Source organism: Acipenser ruthenus, chromosome 22, assembly GCF_902713425.1.
Source record: "Acipenser ruthenus chromosome 22, fAciRut3.2 maternal haplotype, whole genome shotgun sequence".
Taxonomy (NCBI): Eukaryota; Metazoa; Chordata; class Actinopteri; order Acipenseriformes; family Acipenseridae; genus Acipenser; species Acipenser ruthenus.
In genome coordinates, this window is record NC_081210.1 from 21,714,594 (window position 1) to 21,735,747 (window position 21,154).

At 37.5% G+C, this 21,154-nt stretch overlaps 1 protein-coding gene across 4 annotated transcripts; it reads left to right on the forward strand.

Moving 5' to 3' along the window:
- The first annotated feature begins 5,532 nt into the window (after positions 1 to 5,532).
- On the forward strand, positions 5,533 to 15,217 carry LOC117431560 (protocadherin-10-like). 4 transcript variants are annotated; one of them, XM_058996122.1, is made up of 5 exons: positions 6,383 to 6,574; positions 6,676 to 8,332; positions 12,769 to 12,827; positions 12,940 to 13,049; positions 13,608 to 15,217. In XM_058996122.1, the coding sequence occupies exons 1-5, from the start codon at positions 6,531 to 6,533 to the stop codon at positions 13,871 to 13,873; spliced, it is 2,136 nt and encodes a 711-aa protein (XP_058852105.1). In that variant the 5' UTR covers positions 6,383 to 6,530; the 3' UTR covers positions 13,874 to 15,217. The 4 variants fall into 4 exon arrangements, 3 of the variants coding, with proteins under 3 accessions (XP_058852104.1, XP_058852103.1, XP_058852105.1); XR_009308147.1 differs by having other exon boundaries at positions 5,533 to 8,332; positions 12,940 to 13,140; positions 13,608 to 13,741; XM_058996121.1 differs by having other exon boundaries at positions 5,534 to 8,332; positions 13,629 to 15,217.
- The last annotated feature ends 5,937 nt before the right edge of the window (positions 15,218 to 21,154 follow it).

The following is a 21,154-nucleotide window of genomic DNA, read 5'->3' on the forward strand; positions in this document are numbered from 1 at the left end:
AGCTGATGCATAGTTCACACACCCGAGTCTCTGTAAGTCGCCTTGGATAAATAAACCAATAATAATAATAATAATCTCTTTAATCCATCAAGTACATAATCAAACCTCCACTAAAAAAACCTTTTCTGCTGGCTCTTTACAGTACAGGTAGTTTGGGCATTAATGGGTTAAAATGGCCTTTCCTTGTGTAAACAAGTCTTCAGTGGCATATTGGTTATAGCCTGAGGTTTATTTTCTGCTCCTCCAGCGGCGCCGGTGTCGCTCAGTAGTTACTTAATTAACGTGAATACAAACAGTTGCTCCCTAATCTCTCAGGATCGAACGCTGCAGGGTCTGGCCACAGGCGCTGTCTGACGGTTTATTTCTTATAAGAACTTTTATTTTAACGTTTAACATACACGTGTTTATGGTACAGATTTTTAAAAAAAATTTATTTGTGTTTGCAAGAACATTAACACATTGTTCGAGTTTAAATGGAGCAGAACTGGTGCTGCACTATAAATAACTGCTGAGTTTTTCTCCAGCAGAATTTCAAGAACGACGGGTGTCACCCAAATGTCATTTTTAAAATATACCTGACAATTCTCCATCCCAGTTCTGTTCAGAATTGTATGAGTATTAAACGTGTAGTTCAAAGTCTGGAAGGTTGTCTTCTATTTATGAAATTGTCGCTCATAACCCAAACCAGGAACTTACACTGGCTTATGAAAAACGTACTTTAAAAAAGTGCCCACAATAATTTTATAATAGTGTTTACTTTAGACGCACAAAAAACACATCTGTTTCCAAGATAATTTCCGATATGAACAAAAAGTATATCATAAAAGCTGTTTATTTATTTATTTATTTATTTATTTATTTATTTAGTATTAATTAAAAATGTAATTAATAAAAAAGAAAGGTAACAGACACTGTTGCAATACAAGTGAATTGTTTGTATCTATAGTACCAGAACCATTCTTCTTGCAGAATCGTCATTATAACTGACGGTGTTATAAAGCCATTTACGTGCTAGAACACCTGCGCCGGCTTAGCTCAGCGGTTACTTCATTAAAGTTTCTGATCTCAGGGAGTATATCTCGGAGGTTCTAACCACGGGCGCTGCCCGGCGTTTTTACATTGGCTACATAAGATTTTTATTTTGGTCGAATTTTCCTAATTTATTTATATTTTGTCCCTATGAGGCAAATACAATTGTTACGGTGCTAATTGAGAAAGAAAAATCAAACAGAAACGATTAAATAACTCTTTCTTTTGGGACCTTTCAATAGAATGACTCCACTTCCAAAGACTGTGACTGATTATTTTAACTGCTGTTCACATAAAGGACAGTAGGGGTCACCCAATAATCATGTTTGAAGGTAAAGGGATTTAAAAAAGGTTGTGTGTATATATATATATATATATATATATATATATATATATATATATATATATATATATATATATATATATATATATATATATATATATATAGGAACAGAACCTCCCAGAATGTCACCAGATTGAGGAAAATAGTAAAGAGTAAAAAGTGTGACAACCAACCCCGGTCTCCCCTAATTACTTTAGACGCACATCTGTTTCCAAGATAAACATTACTGTGTAAAATAATACTTCAGGTTGTGTAATCTGTTCCATAAGATTCTTCAACACTGATTTACACTGTGGTTAAGATCAATCTGTATAGAGGCACTACTACCAGACTTGCTGGTTGAAATTCCTTTGAGTGAAACCTCTGACGTGTCTCTACAACTCCTACTGAGTGCTTCCACTCGTGAATACACGACTTCCTGTGACCATCTCTCTCTTTTTCTCATTAAGTAAAACATTAAAATGTTGCGGACACTGTTGCAACCCATGTGACGTCTTACAAGTAAACACGAATTATGTTTTTTTTTTTTACATCTATAGTACCGCAACCATTCCTTTCTTGCAATCAGTATAGCTGACGCTGTTATAAAGCCATTTACTCGCTAGTGTACCTGCGCCGATTTAGCTCAGTGGTTACTTCGATTGAATACTGTTTCGATTCTCATCTTTCGGAGTATAGTCTAGACTAGAAGTTCTACCCACGGGCGTTGCCCGGCGTTTTTAATAGAATGACTCCACTTCCAAAGACTGTGAGTGATTTAACTGCTGTTCACATAAAGAACAGTAGGGGACACCCAATGATCATGTTTGAAGATAAAGGGATTAAAAAAAGGTTTATATATATATATATATATATATATATATATATATATATATATATATATATATATATATATATATATATATATATAGGGTTGTGGGTTCAATCCCCAGTGGGGGACACTGCTGTTGTACCCTTGAGCAAGGTACTTTACCTAGATTGCTCCAGTAAAAACCCAACTGTATAAATGGGCAATTGTATGTAAAAATAATGTGATAACTGTATAATGTGAAATAATGTATAATGTGATATCTTGTAACAATTGTAAGTCGCCCTGGATAAGGGCGTCTGCTAAGAAATAAATAATAATAATAATAATAGTAGGGGAGACCGGGGTTGGTTGTCAGAGTGCTCATAACTATGACACTAGATGGTGCAGGCAGGTGATACTAACACTGAAATGTGTGTTCTATTATCTGGAACTCAACCATCTTGTAATTTCAGGTCAATTCCATCCAACATAAAGGTTAGCACATATTTCATTTTTTTTCATACCCAAAGTAAATAATGTTTATCTTGTTATTTATGTTATAACTCTTAGTAATATTGGAGTTAGTTTGAACTGATGGCCATGTTAAATAGAACCAGATAGGGCTATCTTTTGGTGTAAAAACAAAACCAGTAGGTTCTCCCAGTAGTACTGAGAGAAATACATTATCATGTAAAGTCGGGTTGGGGCAGGATGTCACATAGTTTTGGGGGTTGGCTGTCCCATGTAAATCCTGTAGGAAGAAGTCTTATATTTTTCCTTTCTACTTTTTTTTACACCAACATGTGGGATATGTCACCATATAATGCTTATTTAAGTTATTTACTGTTTGTTCTCCGGTTCTGTGGAGGCTGTGGTATTATTTTTGTAGCATGGGTCAACATTTCAAATATATATAGGTTTATATTTTTTATGTTCACATAATAAGTAAAAATACAACTTTTTCTGCCATTGTACACTGTAGAAACTTTATGTTATTTAAAAAAGAAAAAAAAATGTTGCATTATTGTCTACTGTAAAACCAAGAAAATAATTTGTGACAACCAGCCCCATATCGCGTGACAACCAACCCCATTATGGGGCAGGTTGTGACAGGTAGCGGGCGCATTTTCAACCGTCTAAATATCATATGTGGAATAAAGTTACGCTGAAATAAAAAAAAACAAAACAAAACAAAACAAAAAAACATCAATTTGTAAAATACTGTTTCGATTCTCATCTCTCGGAGTCTATCCTAGAGGTTCTAAACACGGGCGCTGCCCGGCGTTTTCATATTGGCTACATAGATTTTAATTTTGGTCTAATTTTCATAATTTATGTTTTGTCCCTAAGAGGCAAATACAATTGTTACGGTGCTAATTGAGGGGAAAAAAAAACAAACAGAAACGATGAAATAGCTTTTTCTTTTACGACCTTTCAATAGAATGGCTCCACTTCCAAAAACTGAGTGATTATTTTAACTGCTGTTCATATAAAGAACAGTAGGGGTCACCCAATTATCATTTTTAAAGGTAAAGGGAATTAAACAAGTTGTTATATACCGTATATGAAGGAAATGGACGCTGAAAAAAGGCAATTTCATATGATCCAGTTTCTATGTGTGCAATAGGGCATTCCTAGAGCGTCTTCTGTAGCCTTGGTAACAGCACGTAATTTCCGGACAAGTCGTTTAAGAAGCCCGAATTAAACATTTGGAATAAATCGACGTTAATTTTATATTTTTAATAGAATCACTAAACTTTGAATGATTTCTATTTTTATTTTCTCCTGCAGAATCTCAGAAAGCCCAATGGGTTTATAGTTATATCGTTTACAATTCCTTATGATGGATAACACCTCCAGTTTGAAAAAGATGTACAAAAGTTGTATGTCTTATGTTGTCTTTTCTGTTAAATAATATTGCCTAAAGGTCATAAAATGCAAAAATCACTTAAATTCTTGAAAATTTATACAAGTTTAACAAAAACCCACTAGATGGCGCTCAAGGATAATATTTGATTCGTACCCATACTAACGATAGGAATTTTTCACAAATAAAAATTACGTAAGCAAATTCGTATTATTTCCCACGTTCCATAGGCTTAGGAAAACTAAGGACAAAGATACAGCTTTGACAATCGAGGTTGAGTGAAAAACAACAGCGAATAACAGTTCGAGATACTGTTTAAGTTTAAGATAACTGTGATCAAATCAGGTTGATAGAATGAAAAAAGATCCATTCTTTAAGATGTCATGCGTTGACATTTGCCCTATGCTAGCACATTGTGATATACCGGCAATCTTGTCTGTTTAGCTCGGCTACATTTCTTTGACAGACTGTAGAGAAGAGCCGACTCTGTAATTCAACTAAGTGTAGCGAGCATCGGAGAAGCACTGTTACATCTAGCATAGAGAGCGGGGATTATTTATTACAATAAATAGATGAATAAAACTAAAACATTTGTATTTATCTGTTCGGGTATGGCTGATCCCGGATAGCTGTACTGTAATCTCTCTCTCTGTTAATTAAAAAGAACAGGAACCCAATGAAAACCGTGTTTTACAAAATGTAATCATTTCTGTAAAAGCTTAACCATCTGCTGGAGGTTAAGTCTCTGAGCAGATTGTGTTTTATGGTTATTTAAACCAAGGTTTTTTTTGTTTGTTTTTTACTTCAATTTTCTGTGCTGACCACAGACGTTTCCAATGGAGACAATCGGTATATTGTGAGCGGTATATGACACATTGCTCTGTTAATTAAAATAGAACTGTGCAGTCAGGTGCCAGGACACCTACCGCTTGCTGACTGACAGTGATTCTATTTGAACTGATATATGATATGAGGGGATTACGATATAGACAGCAGGCTGCAACACGCGAATAAAAAGAACCCCTTACACTGTCCCTCTCTTCCGCCTATAATAACGTGTCAATGCTTGTTGCAAAAGTGGATTTAAAAATTCCTATATCGCCGATAGAGCGTAAAAGAAAGATAACATAATGTATATAAAGTGATTGACGCTTTGAAAAAATAAAAACAACGGTGTGAAATGCATCACTTTAGAATAAAAAAAGATTAATCCAGATTGTCAACTGTGAGTAAGTCAATTAACACAATCCTGTCATTCAGAACTAGAACTGCTTGAATTTGATCATTTTATTTTTAACAGTAACGTTTGTGATCATCACAGATGGTTATACACGCCATTGGTTTAAACAGTAAAGATGAATATTAAGTGTCGTTGCAGATCGTAACATGTACTGTTGTGCAGAAGGGGTTAAAATGCCCGTACTGAAATTACTGCAGAAGCTCTGATGTCTCTGTCCTCCAATACGGTACTGAATAACAACTCTGTTCCTCCCCCACCAGCGCTTCCAAAATGCCTAATACAGTGAAAAATCAAAGACAAAGTATCACACACACTCACACACGACTGGTGGAACAAGAAGACTGGGGAACTGGAAAGAGACCGTTCGGCATATTGGAACTGGAAGGTTTTTTTAGTTTTTTTTTTTATTTGGGAATTGCAATTTCCTCACGCGCCTTTACGCAAGAACCACTTCTATTTTCGAGAAAAAAAGTTTTAAAACCACCATTTCTATCATGCTCATTTTAAAAACAGAGCAATAAGACGCTCCAAGCCTGTGGATTTTAAATAGCTGCAATGGACCTGACAACTTTGAAAATAAAATGGACTTTGGGAAGGCAAGTGGTGTGTCTTGTTTTGTTAACTTGTGTCTTGGGTTTAGTTTCTGGTCAGATACGTTACTCAATACCAGAGGAATTAGAGCACGGAGCTTTTGTTGGCAATATAGCTGAAGACTTGGGCTTAGATGTTGCCAAACTTTCCGCTCGCCGATTCAGAATTGTTTCTGGTGCTAGGAAACAGTACTTAGAAGTGAATTTAGAAAATGGAATTTTATTTGTGAATGAGAAAATTGACCGGGAAGAACTGTGCGAACTAAGTCCGACTTGTTTTTTGCACTTGCAAGTTGTAATCGAAAACCCACTGGAACTGTTTAGAGTGGAAGTAGAGATTTTGGATGTGAACGACAATGCTCCCAGTTTTCCCTGGAACGAGTTCGTTCTGGAGATCACAGAGTCAGCGGCTCCGGGCTCCCGGTTCCCGCTGGAGAGCGCACAAGACCCTGACGTGGGTACTAACTCTCTCCGCACGTACCTACTGAGCTCCAACGAGCATTTCTCCCTGGATATTCAGACACGGAGTGACGGCAGTAAATTTGCAGAGCTGGTGCTTGAGACGCCCCTGGACAGAGAGCAACAAAAAACCCATCAAGTGGTGCTGACAGCTGTAGATGGAGGGATGCCAGAACGATCTGGCACAGCACAAATCACTATTAGTGTCTTAGATGCTAACGATAACGTGCCTGTTTTTGACCAATCTTCCTATCGGGTGAGTTTGGTGGAAAATGCCCCAAGGGGTACACTGGTTATCAAACTTAATGCCTCAGATGTGGACGAGGGTACTAACGCGGAGACGTATTTTTCTTTCAGTGGCCACGTCCCCTTGAAGGTGCGGGAAGTCTTCAGTGTAGATTCACACACCGGGGAGATAAGAGTCAAAGGTATCGTGGATTTTGAAAAATCCAGCATCTATGAAATGTATGTGCAAGCCAAGGATAAGGGCCCATCTGCCGTGGCTGTGCATTGCAAAATACTGGTTGATATTCTTGATACAAACGACAATGCACCAGAAGTTATTTTAACTTCGGTGTCCACACCTGTTCAAGAGGACTCACCTCCCGGCACCGTAATAGCTGTCATCAGTGTCATGGATCGGGATTCAGGGAACAACGGCAACGTAGACTGTGCGATTCCTAATAATGTCCCTTTTCAATTACACTCGTCTTTCAAGAACTATTACACTTTAGTTACCAGTGCATTTTTGGATCGGGAAACTGTCTCAGAATACAATATTACTGTCACAGCAAGAGATCTGGGTTCACCTCCTCTGTCCACTAAGAAAACAATCTTAGTCCAAGTCTCAGATATAAACGATAACGCTCCACGATTCGTGCAACCATCATACACAGTCTATGTGACTGAGAATAATGCCCCCGGGGCTTCGATTTGCTCGGTGACTGCCTTTGATCCTGATTCGAATCAGAATGCTTATCTGTCGTACTCTATTCTGGGGGGTCAGATTCAGGGCATGCCCGTGTCTACTTATGTTTCAATCAACTCAGACAACGGCAATATCTACGCGCTGCGCTCCTTTGACTACGAGCAACTTAGAAACTTTCAAATTCGAGTTCAAGCCCAAGACGCAGGCTTCCCATCTCTTAACAGCAACGTTACTGTCAACGTTTTTGTTCTGGACCAAAACGACAACGCCCCGGTTATTGTTTCCCCTTTACCAAAAAACGGCACGGTATCCACGGAGATGGTGCCCAGGTCCGTTGACGCTGGCTACCTTGTGGCAAAAATAACTGCGTTAGATGCAGACGCTGGGCAGAACTCACGTCTTTCATATCAGGTTCTGCAGGCTACAGATCCGGGGCTGTTCAGCGTAGCTCTGTACACAGGAGAAATCAGGACAATACGCAGATTTATGGACAAAGATGCCACAAGGCAAAGGCTAGTCATTTTAGTCAAGGACAACGGTCAACCGCCCCTTTCAGCCACTGTTTCCATCATCTTATCAGTGGTTGACAGTGTGCCAGAAACCCTTTCTGATTTCAGCGACCCTGCTCTGAGCCAGGACTCCCCCTCTAACATAGCTCAATACTTAATCATTTCTTTAAGCTCCATTTCATTCATATTTCTGGTGGCTATAATTGTCCTAGCAGCCATAAAATGCTACAAGGACAGACATTCAACGAGGGGATACCGCTTATCCTCGACTTGCTGTGGTTTCAGATCCGAGGCGTCTACTGAGGTGTTTCAAAAATCCAACATTAACCTTCAGATATCATCCGGATCCAAGGTGCCCACCAGCTGCGTGGAAGTCAATGGAAACGGACCCCTTTCTCAGGCGTATTGTTACAAAGTGTGTTTGACCCCGGAATCGGCCAAAAGTGACTTTATGTTTCTGAAACCTTGCAGCTCAGCGACACCAAGGAACAATGCTAAAGATACCGATAACTTGGCGACAGGCTGGGGCGGGCAGAACCACAACCACACTGTAAATAAGCGTGGTACACCCAACGAGGTAAACCTGTATATATATAACCTGTATAGACAAATAGAGACAAACAGATATGGACAAAACTATCTGTCTATCTATCTATCTATCTATCTATCTATCTATCTATCTATCTATCTATCTATCTATCTATCTATGTACTACACACCATACATTTAAACTATACCCTCCAAAAGCAGATGTGCAATATTGGAATATATCGATATCAGATTGTATTGTAGATTCTTACAAGTTTTACTTTCAGTTTATCGCAGGGACCTCAGCAAAGTTTCTGATAAATTATACATTTCGTCTAGACTGCTGCTATCCTGTCCCATTTTTATCATATTATTGATTTTTTAGATGTATTTTATAAAAAAAAAACAAAAAAAAAAAAAACACACACAACATTTTTAGTGAATTATTAACTCTGGAGTTCAAGATACATGCTGTCTGTACTCTTAGAAAAGAGATTGGGAGTTCTATAAAGAACCACAAGGCTACTATCGCGATTCCTCTGAAGCCCTTATTGTAGTCAGGGAATATATACTGACTAATAAAGGGCTCTATATAATGGGTGCTAAAGAACTGACTGATCGGATTTAGAATGGGGGTTCCAAATGTGATAGGCTGCTTCATATTTAGAACCCTTAGGTGTTCCATTTGTAACATCAAATTATGGAACACCGAAGTATTCTATTTAGAACCCCGACGTATTCTATTTAGAACCCCTTTGCTTCATATTGAACCAATTATATATAGAACCCCGGCTGTTCTGTATATAAGAATGGTTATACAACCGAAAGGCCAGCAGAGTCTTGCGGTTCCATATAAAACGCCAAAATAATAAAAAGGAGAAATCTTACACTACATTGTGTTGCTAAATAACAGGATTATGCATCGCAGTCATGTGCAATTATTAGGATGGATATCACGAAGTGCCAGCACGTCACTCACACACATTGTGTTGCTTAGTATTACAATTCTATCGTACGAACGGGTGCATTCATCTTAATTAGTTCAAACAGTACACTAATAATTTTATAGCAGATTCTACTGGATTTTTTTTTTGTAGTTTTCCCCACATTTTTTAAGTTTACATTTCTAAATAACACGCAACATATACACACAACACAATTAAATGAAAAAATGAGCAATTTACAAAAATCTGTACCATTCAATTCCGCTAGATGGCAGCAGCAGCCTGCAAATACATTCTGGAAAACTAAAAACATTTTTTTTTTAACTCATTTTTTTCCTGTTCTGTTTCAGAAATCAGAGGTTGTCTAATCCAATGAGTTGCTGCTATCTCAATAATACCATACATACAGTTGATGTTAATTAATAGACCGGCCTTGGGGGGTGAAGGTAGGGGTATGTTTTAAAAGCTCAATTAAAACAATATTTTGCAGATAACTGTACAGTAATTCGAGTAATTCGAGTCTAACGTAAATGCACACCAATTTGCGCTCAGTGACTCAAATATATATATATATATATATATATATATATATATATATATATATATATATATATATATATATATATATATATATATATACAGACGTGCTCAAATTTGTTGGTACCCCTTCACAAAAAATGAAGAATGCACAATTTTCTCTGAAATAACTTGAAACTGACAAAAGTAATTGGCATCCACCATTGTTTATTCCGTATTTAATAGACTTTGCTTTTGATTTTTTATTCAACATAATATTGTAAATAAGAAAACAAATGAAAATGGCATGGACAAAAATGATGGGACCGCTAACCTAATATTTTGTTGCACAACCTTTAGAGGCAATCACTACAATCAAACGTTTTCTGTAGCTCTCAATGAGACTTCTGCACCTGTTAACAGGTAGTTTGGCCCGCTCTTCCAGAGCAAACTGCTCCAGCTGTCTCAGGTTTGATGGGTGCCTTCTCCAGACTGCAAGTTTCAGCTCTTTCCATAGATGTTCGATACGATTCAGATCAGGACTCATAGAAGGCCACTTTAGAATAGTCCAATGTTTTGTTATTATCCATTCTTGGGTGCTTTTAGCTGTGTGTTTTGGGTCATTATCCTGTTGGAGGACCCATGACCTGCGACTGAGACAGAGCTTTCTGACACTGGGCAGTACGTTTCGCTCCAGAATGCCTTGATAGTCTTGAGATTTAATTGTGCCCTGCACAGATTCAAGGCACCCTGTGCCAGGCGCAGCAAAGCAGCCCCAAAACATAACCGAGCCTCCTCCATGTTTCACTGTAGGTATGGTGTTCTTTTCTTTGAAAGCTTCATTTTTTGTCTGTGAACATAGAGCTGATGTGACTTGCCAAAAAGCTCCAGTTTTGACTCATCTGTCCAAAGGACATTCTCCCAGAAGGATTGTGGCATGTCAATATGCATTTTAGCAAATTCCAGTCTAGCTTTTTTATGTTTTTCTGTCAAAAGTGGAGTCCTCCTGGGTCTTCTTCCATGGAACCCACTTTCGCTCAAAAAGCGGCGGATGGTGCGATCAGAAACTGACGTACCTTCACCTTGGAGTTCAGCTTGTATCTCTTTGGCAGTTATCCTTGGTTCTAATTCTACCATTCGCACTATCCTTCTGTTCACTCTGGGGTCGATTTTCCTCTTGCGGCCGCGCCCAGGGAGGTTGGCTACAGTCCCATGGACCTTAAACTTCTTAATAATATTTGCAACTGTTGTCACGGGAACATCAAGCTGCTTGGAGATGGTCTTGTAGCCTTTACCTTTACCATGCTTGTCTATTATTTTCTTTCTGATCTCCTCAGACAACTCTCTCCTTTGCTTTCTCTGGTCCATGTTCAGTGTGGTGCACACAATGATACCAAACAGCACAGTGACTACTTTTCTCCATTTAAATAGGCTGAATGACTGATTACAAGATTGGAGACGTGTGATACTAATTAAAGAAACGAATTAGTTTGAGATATCACTATAATCCAATTATTTATTATCTTTTCTAAGGGGTACCAACAAATGTGTCCAGGCCATTTTAGAATATCTTTGTAGAATAAGCAATAATTCATCTCTTTTCACAGCTTCTTTGCTTTATTCTATGACATACCAAAGGCATGCAAGTATACATGATAAAATAGCTTTTAATTTCATCACTTTTAAGGAGGAATGAAGCATTATTTCAATGAGCTGTAAGGGTACCAACAAATTTGAGCACGTCTGTATATATATAAATAACATAAATAATTGCATTTAAAAGAATATAAAAGAATATATATTCTTTTATATTATATGTTCAAAGAATATATATATATATATATATATATATATATATATATATATATATATATATATATATATATATAAATAACATAAATAATTGCATTTAAACTGCTAGAAGCATTTACGGTTCAACAAATACAATTTTCCTTCCACAATGTAATCAGAAAAACGTATGTTCTTTTTTCCTTATCTTTATTTTACCAGATATCTTAAAATATGCGACCCTATTAAATTCCTTTTCAACTAACAATTTGCCTGACATTCATAGCAAGTAAAGCACAAAGGGACAAGGGTGATCTCATTCAAACGGAAAGGCAATTATTATTTTTTCTCTTTCATTTGACACAGCATATGCATTAGGGAGATAACCCACACAAAATAATAATAATAATAAAAAATATTAGCAGCCACAAGAAAATTATTTTGAGTTCTGTTCAGCTTCCCCAAAAGCAATCCGTCATTAAAATACAGGCCCTGGTACATTAACTCATTATCAAACGACCCTGCTGAAAAAAAAAGTATTTTTTTTTAACACAATTATTATTAATTCCCTGGTCTGTGAGGATTCGTTTGAAGCTTTTACGCTTCTTGTTTCATCCTGGTGATTTTAATTGGTTTTACATGGATTCAGCAAGGTATTTTGCATGCTGATTTTGTAATAAGCTTACACCACATCTCCCTTGTTAGCTGCTGTAAGTGAATTAATAGAGCGTGGAATCTTCATGTGGCTAGGTGGAAAATGAAGAAAAGAAGCAGCATCTGGGGCTATACGTGTCTTCACGCCCCCCTAATGTGTAACCTCTGTTCAAAGAAAAATACATTGCATCGAGGGTATACCCGAGGGACCAAAGCACCTCTGAAAGTAATCGAGCATCGCAACAACAATTCTGAACAGTAGAGGGCAGTCGAGTTATATTTGATGTGTGCTCAATCTGTAATTTTTGCATGGGAACGTATTTGATGCGAACACAGAGCCTTTTTTTTAAATGCATTTTTCCAATAATGTGTAATTAATATTCCGTTTAGTCTTTAGTGCTATAGGGTGAAACCGATCAGGTGGAATAAGAAGCAATACACGACATAGCCATCACAAAAAGATACGGCTTAATATACAGGAATATCTATCTATCTATCTATCTATCTATCTATCTATCTATCTATCTATCTATCTATCTATCTATCTATTATTATTATTATTATTATTATTATTATCTTGCAGATAAAGCAACCTAACAATGACTGGCCGTTATCAAAGACCCAGAACTCTGCATTAAAAAGGTACGCTTTTAATCCATTCATTTGCTGCATTAATTGGTTCAGTGTTTATCGTACCTTGTGTTACTTTATGATAGCCTACGTGTGGTGAATGTATTGATTTCATCTTTCACAGCTACAGCTCGATGAATATGGACGGAACCCTTATCCGGAAAGCGATTCAGAGAGAATCCGAACATTTTGTGGCTGGTGGTCAGTACTGGACTTGGGGAACCCACATGCGGGGTACGTGAAATACGTCAGTCCTTCAGCCTTTCCTCATTCTCTGGATACACTTCATGTCCAAAGCAAAAACCTCCATTCTGTAAATATTTACGTGAGTGTATCAATTCTATTTTCTATCTTCCCTCCATAATCAAGCACACACATACGCAACAAAGGCCTGCACAACAGGCTTTAAACTGCCTACAACCACGCATGCCATTTAATTAATACCAGCTTCCACCAGCACTCTTCAGTTTTGGCCTACATAATACATTATAGTCATAATGGAGGTTCAGTGTTTTTAATAGTTGGATATATTGAAGTGCCAATACACACTGTTAGTTGGTATCTGCACTGTTGAGTAGCTGTTCTGTTTTATTTTGTACTTTGAGTTCGTTTGGTGAAAAACACTTATCTTTGATGCAATGGAGGCGTAAAGTGTTACATAGAGATCTTGCATAAGAGCACCAGGTTTAGTTCAGTACAGTAAATAAATACACTACATTAAATAACTACGCATTACAATCATTATTATTATTATTATTAAAAAAAACCAAAAAACACTTTGCTTTCCAACAGATTATATGATTCCCTCCCCAGCCATCGGGCTGACCGATCTGGCTTGGACTCCTAGATATGGGCCCCAATATCAGCTTCACCCAGCCCCTGATTATCAGCACAACGTATACATCCCTGGCACACCGACATTGCAGACCACCAGCAAGCCAATGCAGCTCAGCGACCTAGACGTTAAGAATTCCTTCTCCACCTTTGGGAAGAAAAAGAAGTTCACATCAAATTATGACCCCAAAGAAGATGGGATCATAAACAATGACCTGTTTTAACAAATGATGTAGCTTATTCTGAAAGACTGTTTTTTTAATGCACAAATGTAACGAAACTGCAGTTGCGCAGCAGCCACTGCACAGAGTTGCTCGTCGATGACGCAGTTTACAATCAAAGCACTATGGTGTAATATAATCATGTGATGTCATTTTTACTCGAGAAGCAGCACGTCTGGAAACAGTACTTTAAAATAGCTGTGTTTGAGTTTCTCCACTGTTTTGCACATATTGATGCACAGGCAAAGACTGAGAAGATCTGCAAATATGGTACTATGGGAAATGCACTAAAACTGGCCTAATTTATGGTGTCAATCTATTATTATTATTATTAATAATAATAATAATAATAATAATAATAATAATAATAATAATAATAATAATAATAATAATAATAATAATAATAATAGACAGTGGTACTGTTGTATTGACATCCTCATCCTCATAAATGTTAATTCCGATTAAATGTTTTACAACTGGGGTGGAAGCATCAATGTATCTGATCCACAGTTCAGATTCCATATGTAACCGTTGTTGGATCAAGTGGAGTTTGGTGAAAAGATGACAGTCCTCAAGTACTGAGCAGGCAAGCCTGATTTATGCAAAGGCTTGTACATGTTTTGAGAGATAGAAAGGAAGCCATACAACATTTTTATTAAGATGAGTGGATGTCAGTATTTATGGTCAATACTTTTCTTTGCTAAATGCGTTATTGTTAATTTGTATCATGGACTAATGGTAATTGGGGAGTGAGCTGTCATTGTAAGTTAATTAGCTAAATGTGTTTCTGAACATTAAGGTGCTGGTATGGGCACTATATCAAGTTGCCAGCCATTTGTTGTAAAATTCTACACATTACCTTTAAATTGCGCTATAGTATAATCCTGTGTGGTCTTTGCCTGGTACGTATAACTTTGAAGCTACTCTACCTGTATTCTAGGACATGAACAGATACTTATTTTGAACACTGTTATGGTAGAGGAGTCCAGTAATGTTAAGCCATTGTCATATGCACAAAGCAGCCTTTAGGACCAGTAATGCACAAATAGAAGTGGAATATTTGGCATGAAGTGTGCGTCCTTGTAAATGAATTTTCAAATAAAAATGTTTTGTTTTTTGTATTGTACTTGAGAAGCGTTATGCAAATCAAACACACATTCTTAGATTTGATATATACATGTTTGCCTCTCATAATTTTCTTACGGTGTTTGATAAGCACACAGAACTCATACCCTCACCATAAGGGGAAAGGAAGTGTAAGTTCACTGTAGTCCTGCTGTGTCTTGGTGTCTGTTAACTGTAATGCTCTGTAGTTAACCTGTCTGTTCATTATACTTTCTCATAAGGCCTTGTGTTGCCCATTTGTTTTCTGTTTGTTTAAAGACTCCAATTTTCTACTGGCTGTACATAAGTTTTCTCATCCTGTATGTAACGCTATGATCCCTGGGGTACTATTGCTGCTTCTTATGAAGGGGTTCTCCAGGTTATGGTGAAGCAAAACACATTTTGTTAGATTGATATAATTGTACTAAAAACATGCAGTATAGAGATATTAACTAATTTACCAAATGCATACATGTTGAGGCACTGTGAACCCTGGTCACAAAGCATGAACACAGAAGCTATTTCAAGATTAGAAGTGTGCTCCTGGTCTGGTATCAGTTGATCAGGACTTGAGACTTATTTAAAAGCAAGTATTCCAGTCCCTGGATTTGTTCTGTCTGTGTCTTAAATCATTTTAATGAAGCACTTTAATGTCCATCTTGGTCCAGTGTAATTAAGTACTGGATTGTACAAATCATACCTGATCATACCAAATCATACCAGGGAATCCAAGTATCAGAGTTGCTTGTAACTGGTGGAGAGGAACCTCAGACTCCTTTCAGGCAATAGGAAGGGCAAATCAAATCTGAAATGGACCCCTAAGCGATCTGTTCAAGAAGGAGAAGTAAGTATCCATTCCACAATTATTCACCTTAAACCTGCATTTATAAAAGTGTGTTTCTTTAATGCACATTTCAATGTATACAAATACATCTCTACAGTTTGTTCAGGTGTAATATAACATGGAGGATTTATTACCATTACAGGGCAGAGTCCACACAAAACAATTATATCTTTGCTGTGTACTGTACATGTTGGTATACAGGATGCATGCAGTGTAAAAGTGTTGGAATTCACCATCAATTGCACTGTGTTCTGGGTCCAATAGCAAAATGTTTAGGCAAATCTGTCTTTACATGGCCCCAAGCTTGCCTGACCAATGTAAATATAATAAAAATCTATTCAAATGACATTTGAAGCTACTTACTTTTTAACCAGCTACAATAGTCATGGTCAATTACATCATAAACTTTTATGTAAGCGACTCTAAAATGTTCATATAACAGAAGCCACCCAGTTCATGACATACAGTAAGAGGTGATGCTAACTGATTTTGATTTCTTGTTATGCTTTTCCATTTTAAGATTCATGATATTCTTAATAACAGTTGATATGAAAAGATGCAAGTCAACTATGTAGCTGGTTCCCAGGTGAGCCTCTGCTCAGATGTGCTATGGTGTCTATAAGGGGTACGACTGCCGTCCCGTAAGTCTTGGGTTGGTGGGCAGGGGGGTCATTATTATGAGATTATGGCACACTGAAAAGTATCCTATGGTTACTATGGGTGTCTCTGCTTTTTATGTTCTATAAATAAACATTGGTAGGACTTTATATTGCAGGGCTGATTATTATTATTATTATTATTATTATTATTATTATTATTATTATTATTATTATTATTTATTTATTTCTTTCTTAGCATTACATTGTAATACTGTTAATTACAGGTGGTTGGTGGCTACCAACAATTGACGTGTTATTATGTGGTTAAATTTGACCCATAATCTAACTGATCAACAGTTCTAATTGAGTACCAGATAGAAACATCAGGATCATGCTTCATATCTGAACCTTAGTGGGTTCTCAAGAATGAACCCCCTAATTATGGTCCAGTTGGGTGACAAGTTTCTTAAGGGCATATTAAATAGAACTCTTGGTCGTTCAATATTCTTCATATAACACAAAAAATATACAGTAGTCCAGCCCAAAAAAGGAACAATTTATTTATTAAGCTTTTGCCCCAGTGCAGTATTTGCTTCATGTTTGGAATACATAATTATAGCAAACGCTGCCCTGGAAATAAGCTTAGCAGAAATAACCCTTTACTTCTATTAAGATGCAATTTATGCAAATATTCCCAGTGTGTCAGATAAGAGAATCAACGAGCAGACACTACGCTAACACAACTAAAGCAATAAAAAAACACCAATTAATATGTTTACACATCACTGGGTTAAGCACCAGAGCTGCTGGAGGGCTGTAGATTGTTCCTTCCAAGCATGACTAGCTTGAGGAGGAAGAGGGGTACATTTAGAGACTGTTTTAACCTTGAGAATAAAAGCAGTGCAAGATTAGGAAGTTGTATAAAATGCGTTGTTGGACCACTTTTTTTTCAGAAGATCTGATGGGAAGATATTTGGATTCAGTCTGAGGGCCAGCATCTCATTTCTTGCTAAAGTATCCAACGAGCTTGCTTTGGTGCTCCAAATGCCAATATACAGAGCAAAGCGGAAGCAGTGACACGTTGCAAGTTTGTCTTCCTTCTTATTTACTGAACAGAGGCCCATATTACAACATGGGATTGTCCATTTTATAAAGACATTGGATTTTCAGTATTTGCAAACTTCCTCTAAAGTTATAGCAAATGCTGATTCAACTATAAGTTTAAATCCCCTTTAAATCCTCATATACATTTATAATAATAATAATAATAATAATGGTTGTCTATTTAAAATATTTTAATGTGTTCACTGTACTAAATGTTTATGCAAAAAAACTATAGTTTAACTCATTTTAGTGTTGGTATACTTTACATTTTAATGTTTATTTGTACTCAGACAATGACAATGCAGTGAACTGTGTTTAAAATAGTTTGCATATGATTTATGTTACTTTCTTAATATTTAGTTGAACAGTGTTAGGTAAAACGTCTATGAAGAATATGGATACCCGTGTTAAAACAACAATGTAGCATAATTTTCCAGGTCATAAAGGGAAGAGTTTGTGAAGAACAGCAATACTAGGTTGGTAATTAAGAGTATCACTTATATTCCTAAGGACGCTCTTTTAATTACATTCATTCAAACTTCTTTATGAGTGTAATTTTGAGTTTTTAATTGAGTTTCTCTTATGACTCATGCAATTCCTTTTTTAAACTGTTGGTGTCAGTGTTTGCCGTCTGTTAATTTATATCTAGGTCCACTCCCTTGTACATAAGCTGACTATACCAGAGAGAAGGAGGTTCTGTTCAGCCACTGCAGAAAAAACATTAAGAAGCCATTGTGACCAAATATCCAGAACATTTGGATTTTGTTTTTACAGTACAAACCCAATATTCACAAGGGAATGAAAGCTCTGCTGACTATTACACAATTCATCCTCTGGAGTTGAGTACAATAAAAGGTAACCTCATCTTGGTATTTGTTAGTAAAAATCGCTGAAGGTTATAGAGAACGTTAAGCATTGTTTGCTAACTAAAAATGCCAAGAACAGAGGAAGGACATCCTATTATCATAACTGTATTATATGTGCTTGTTTGCAGTAATCTCTCTGAAGAAACAATCCGTTATTCTATTGCTGAAGAATCGCCTCCTCATTCATTTGTAGGACATGTTACAGTGGATCTCGGGCTAGTTCTCAAAGATTTCCAAGCGCGCAGGGTCCAGATTACGCACGGCACCAACAAACACGATTTCGAAATTGAGAACGGTGTTTTGTTTTCAAATAAACAAATAGACCGGGAAGAAATATGTGTGCAAAGTCCACTATGTATTCTGCCACTCATAATATCAATTGATGACCCCGCAATGGTGTATCCCGTTGAAGTGGAAATACTAGATGTAAACGACAACCCCCCCCATTTCCCTAATGCAACCTTTCAAATAGACATATTCGAATCTGCCTCTCCAGGTACACGCTTTCCAATTGAGAGCGCACAAGATCCAGACATGGGCGTGAACTCGGTGCAAAATTACCATCTCAGTCCCAACGATTACTTTTACTTAAATGTACGGACTCGCAGTGATGGAAGCAAAATCGCTGATCTGGTACTGAAGAATCCTCTAGACAGAGAGCAGCAGCCAGCGCACGAGTTAATACTCACCGCCACTGATGGCGGAGAGCCACAGAGGACTGGCACAGCACACATTCTCATAAATGTCATGGATATTAATGACAATATGCCAATTTTTGATCAGTTAGTTTATAGAGTCAGTATAGTGGAAAATGCACCTATAGGAACTTTGGTAACCACATTAACAGCCACTGACCGAGACGCAGGCCTGAATGGAGATATTACATATTCCTTCAGTCGTCACACAACTGGTGAAGTTCGGGATATGTTTAGCTTGAACTTTACTTCAGGTGATATCACTGTTAAAGGAGTAATAGATTTTGAGGATTCTAGAATTCATGAAATATACCTGGAAGCCAAAGATAAAGGTGTTAACCCATCTCCCGGGGAATGCACTGTTTTGGTTCAAGTAATGGACGAAAATGACAATGCCCCTGAAATCACTTTAATCTCTGGTCCGAGCAAAGTCCATGAAGATGCAATCCTTGGGACCCAAGTAGCTCTTGTTAGTGTTGCCGATCTCGATTCAGGGGCCAATGGACAGGTTCAGTGTTATGTACCTATACATATTCCATTCAAACTAATTTCGACTCAAACTAACCAGTATTCATTGGTTATAGACAGTTCACTGGACCGTGAAAAGATAGCTGAATATAATGTCACTGTTACAGCTGTTGATTATGGTTCTCCCCAGCTTTCATCCTCTGATACAATTCTAGTGGAAATTTTAGACATAAATGACAACTCTCCAGCTTTTGTGAAACATTCATATACTGGATATCTGAATGAAAACAACCTTCCCAGCACATCTATACTGACTGTTTTAGCTTCGGATAGAGACCTTAATCAAAACGCATTGGTGTCATATTCCATTCTCGACAGCGTAATTCAAGGGATACCGTCCAGCTCCTGTATCGCCATTAACGCAGAAAGCGGAACTATTTACGCATTGATTTCTTATGACTACGAGCGACTCAGAGAGTTTGAAATAACAGTTCAAGCTCGAGATTCGGGAATGCCCTCACTCAGCACAAACATCAAGGTTAAAGTATGCATACTTGATCAAAACGATAACATTCCCACCATTCTATACCCTGTTTCCAGTAATGGCCCAGCGGTGGTTGAGTTTCTCCCTCGGTCAGCAAACATTGGCTACTTTGTCTCTAAGGTGGTGGCTGTGGACTTGGACGTTGGTCAGAACTCTTGGCTTACCTACCATTTAGTTAAATCTACGAATCGAGGACTTTTTACAGTGATGGCCCAAACAGGGGAAATTAGGACAGCCCGACTTGTGGGTAAAAATGATGCAACAAGACAGAAACTGGTTATCTTTGTGAGCGACCACGGACTACCACAACTTTCATCAACTGCAACGATTACAGTAGCGATTCTAGATGACACCTCAGAAACACTACAATCTATGAACGAAGAGGCGAATGACACAGAGGCCAGTTCAGATATGACCTTCTATTTGATCGTTTCTTTGGGGCTAGTTTCTTTGCTGTTTCTCATAAGTGTACTAGTTTTAATAATCAGTGAATATCGAAGGTGGCAGGATTCCAGCTCCGTGTATCCAAGGATTATCAATGGTTTGCCAATACCTATGCCACCAAATGCGGTTTTGCGGTGCAGTAAAACCAGTCTAACTGGCACTCTTTCCCAAACGTACTTTTATGAGGTGTATTTATCTCCAGACATGGCACAAGGTGGATTTATGTTTCCATGGCAAAGTACGGACAATTGTAACATTAACCCGAAGACTGGTAATGCCGTCCAACCTTATAGGCAACATCAAGGGCACAAGGATGTCATCAACTTACCACCAGGGGTAAGAAACCCAGCATGGTTTTAAATAAAGCTAATGTATGACGTATTCACTTATATATTGACAATGTTTTCTATAGCATCTCAGAAGATATTGTTATGTCTGACATTTCATACAGCTTCGGTTAAACTAGAAGCTCCAATGACACTATTTAATACACCAATTACTGTAGTCAAAGTTCACAGTTGTTTCTTGAAATGGTTTTATTAACTTCTTATTTTCTCGCTGTGATATATGTGTAGTCTAGACGCATGGAGTCGCTGCTTGCCATCTTAACATTCAT